The sequence below is a fragment of the Austrofundulus limnaeus genome, unplaced genomic scaffold (assembly GCF_001266775.1).
Source record: "Austrofundulus limnaeus strain Quisiro unplaced genomic scaffold, Austrofundulus_limnaeus-1.0 Scaffold81, whole genome shotgun sequence".
Taxonomy (NCBI): domain Eukaryota; kingdom Metazoa; phylum Chordata; class Actinopteri; order Cyprinodontiformes; family Rivulidae; genus Austrofundulus; species Austrofundulus limnaeus.
This window is the reverse complement of record NW_013952483.1, coordinates 1,247,052-1,250,852: the sequence shown is the minus strand read 5'-3', so window position 1 is coordinate 1,250,852 and position 3,801 is coordinate 1,247,052. Positions and strand designations below refer to the sequence as shown.

The following is a 3,801-nucleotide window of genomic DNA, read 5'->3' as shown; positions in this document are numbered from 1 at the left end:
TTAAGTAAAAATCGATACAGGGCTTTAGAATATTGATACAGTATCGGGAAATGAAATATCGCGATATTTCAGTGTATCGATATTTTCTTGCACCGAATCGGTTATCGGCCATTAGAAGGAGAAAGTTATCGGTATCGGTTCTTAAAATAAGTTATCGTGCATCCCTAAATATTACATAAATATTTCAATCTTCTGGAGCTCTCTTCTTTTATATGAATTATCACATCTCTTCCACTTTACCTCTCTTCCTCCTTCCGTCGCTGCTCCTCTTCTTTTTCCCGTCGTTTCTGCTCTTCTCTCTGTCGCTCTAGTTCCTGTAGCTTCTGCCGCTCCAGGCTTCTCTTCTTTATGGCTGCATCACTGAGGTGTTTGCTGGTGTCAAAGGCCACCTGATGATTATAATAACAATAATAATAATAATTGATTATTCAAGTCAGTAAAGCTTTAAGTTCAGGCAAGAGGTGATGATATTTAACCTGTTGTCTTTTTGTGAATGCCACTTGGATAGAAAAACACCACACAGTATCTAATATAAAAAACAAGCATTTTAAAGCTCTTTTCATTGTTGCTTCCCTCATTTAGTTTACATAATTTTATTCTGCTAAGTAGAAGACTCTCTCACTGTCCATTATCTTAGAAACACTAAGGATTTAGTTTTAGATCTCATTACCTTAAAAGCTCTTAAAGCTACTTTGTCACTGACTAAAACCATCATCTGCACTACCTCATCAGCTGCCTTTCAGTATAGATGCAAACATTTGTTGGTACCTTGATGTTGCATGCCACTGCCTTTCCATCTTCTCCTTTCAACATCAGCTTCATGCCACGCAGGGTGTCCATGGACTTAGTGAAGCCACAGTATTCCTGATACTGGACGTAAGCCTCAAAGTTCAAATGACCCCCAAAGCTAAACGTATTGAAGTTTTTATCCAGCATTTCCTCCCTGTACGGATCCAGCATGGGGATGTCAACATTTCGCACCTAAAAAAAAAATAAAATAATATAAGAAAAAAAAAAATGTTTTGGTTCAATTTCTTGACATAAGAATTTAGTTATTAAAAATAATGACGGGAACAAATAATCAAAACAGGAATTTCACACATTGGGCCTCATGCAAGAACCGTTCGTACGCACAGATTTGTTCTTAAGTTGTGCGTACGAGTGATTTAGGAGAATTTGTGGCATTCACCAATGTTTTCGTATTCTAAGATTTTTTTCAGATACGAACAAAATTCACGAGTGGTCCAGACCTGTCGTATATTTTACGAGCAGTCAGTCTGCTGTTATCCAGACGGGTTTTCTTTATTAATAACTTTATACTTCGTTAGTTTGAAGATATTTTGAGTTGAAAATAAATCACACTCCATAATTATSTTGACAATAGGCTATTCTGCTTGAATTAGAGTTATAATTTTAAATGTAATAATTTAGACTAACAATATAAATTCTACGTCTGGCCTGCTTATCCAGGATCGGGTCGTGGGGGCAGCAGCAGAGAGACCCAGCTCTCCCCAGCGACACCTTCCAGCTCGTCCTGGGGGACACCGAGACGTTCCCAGACCAGAGGGGGTACACAATCCCTCCAGTGAGTCCTGGATTTTCTCCAAAGTGTCAGACATATATTGAAAACATGTTAAAAGGCTTATTTCAGAACCGCAACCGAGACCACTTGAGACCGCGAGCGGGGGGTACGGTGCGCAGCGCTGCAGCTTCTGAATAAATGAAAATGATTTAACACAGTTGTTTATACTTTTAGCAGCTCTTTTTATTCCACAGCTGWCCTGCTGAAAATGACAGATTTTCTTTTCTGGATCTCTGACAGACGGACTTCAATCTCTGAACTCGTAAAGTTCTTCTTTTTAATTTTCACTGTCATTTTCATGAATGAACACTTCCTTGTATCTGAGGCAGGACACATAGCCTTATATGGTGTTTTTGGGGTGGTAATTATGCTAATCTTCTCTCGCRTGCACGAGCAGCTGGATACGAACAGGAGGAATTTACGCAGCTCATTTACACACTTTTCCTGAAGATAGAAGAGTTTGTTGAATCTGACGTGACATGTTCGTACGAACCCTTCATACGAACAAAAGTAAGAGAAATTTAGGATAAGAATACGAACATGTTCTTGCATGAGGCCCATTGCCTCTATATCCATTTATCAATAAGAATAAAGCATACCTTGCCGAATGTTTGAAACACGGCGATGAGGACCTCTTCTGAAGGCCGATCAGGGAACTGACTGTCTTTCTGGCTAAACCAGCGGCAGGGAAGCCCTTCCAGGTGGATGGTATCGGGCCTCTCTCCTGGCAGAGTCTCATTCATGTCCTTGGCGTCACGGAAAAAGGAGTCCCAGTCGTGACGCGTCGGGAAATCCATTTTATTTTCTACTGCACGTACCTGGGAAAAGGAAGACAGAAATAAAACATAGTTACATACACAGTTAGTCTAAGGTTGTAGAAAATGTTTCTGGGGAAAAATATACAAATGTCAAGAACATATTTACTTTATGCTACCCATATTTATTCACATTGTTGCAAACATAATATTGCATATTATATATGTTGTTGTTCACAGTTCAKTTTAATCTAAGACACATTAATAAAAGTAACATGCTCCATACGGCATAGCTTGAAGAAAACTGCAACATTTACCTTCAGTACATCAGTAAATCCACTGAGTTTTATAGTCTTTCCATCAAGTCGACCCAACAGGCTCTTCACCACTGTCTTGTTTTCCACTTCGCCCTCAAAGCGAATGAAGTCTAAAGTGCTTTTGGAGATCCTCAGGGCTGAAAACTGCTCCGGAGCCACCATGGCCTTTACCCTCTCCATTACCTCCCAGTTGGAGATGCTCTTCCCTGGCAGCTTGAGTTGAGGCAAAGCCACGCTGACGGTCATTTTGGCTATGGGCTTCAGGTACAGGTTGTACTCCGCAGACAGGCACACCGCCTCTGATGTGTCATGGACGATGGTGGTCATTGTTGCAGACAGATAGGAGAAGCTGCAAACCAAAATGTTTTCAGACTATAAATGAATCCAAATGCTACATGCCAAACAAATAATTGAATAAATTTAACATTGCATGATGACTACACCGATACAAAGGCGATCATAAAAACTTCAACCTTCTCAGTTAGTAGATACAAATAAAATGTATTAGTGTCACGATAATACTAACAATAAGCTGACAGGTTACTCGCAAATAATGATGTCATAAGTATTAAGTTAACTTTAAAATGAACGCAAAGAACCTTGAAGGTCGTAAAATGTACAAATAATAACCAGGTAGTGAATCTGGGGGAAATACATTAATAACGATTTAATATGTGTTTAGCAAGTCGTACAAAGAAGTGACCCTATTGTAACTTACGAGCAGCTAGTTTAGCTTTGAAGCGTCTAGTTTATTTGAAATCACAATCATTTTTACCTTAATAAAACAATTCACTAATGTTAGATGTAAAATATGTTACTATAACTTACCAAACATCAGTGAGACTCTTGCCGAAAACAGCAGCAAAGGCTTTGAAGCGAGCCTACCTCCGGAGAGATACCAAAATGCTACATGCTAACTCAGCGAGTGAACTCTGACCTCATGCGGAACCAACGTGTTACGGCGCTGCGGTGGCGGAATTAAAAAACAGCGACACCGCGTGGCGAGGCGACATCCGTGACGTCTTCCCCCCCMAAAAAATCACTATTTTTTGAACATATAAACCTATTAAAATGACAGAAATTCAGCTCTGAAACATAATAAAAAATTAAGGCATAATACAACACTGTGCAGAAGTTTTAAATAACA

At 39.5% G+C, this 3,801-nt stretch overlaps 1 protein-coding gene across 1 annotated transcript in view; it reads right to left on the bottom strand.

The window, feature by feature from the left end:
* Positions 1 to 3,591, bottom strand: part of akap17a (A kinase (PRKA) anchor protein 17A) — an 8,229-nt gene extending 4,638 nt beyond the window's left edge. Inside the window, exons 1-5 of the mRNA XM_014011523.1 lie at positions 3,483 to 3,591; positions 2,655 to 3,003; positions 2,182 to 2,400; positions 769 to 981; positions 241 to 389 (exon numbers count right to left, since the gene is read on the bottom strand). Of these exons, the coding sequence (XP_013866977.1) occupies positions 241 to 389; positions 769 to 981; positions 2,182 to 2,400; positions 2,655 to 2,981 (908 nt within the window). The 5' untranslated portion in view covers positions 2,982 to 3,003; positions 3,483 to 3,591. The remainder of the gene's footprint in view (positions 1 to 240; positions 390 to 768; positions 982 to 2,181; positions 2,401 to 2,654; positions 3,004 to 3,482) is intronic.
* Between the last annotated feature and the right edge of the window lie 210 nt (positions 3,592 to 3,801).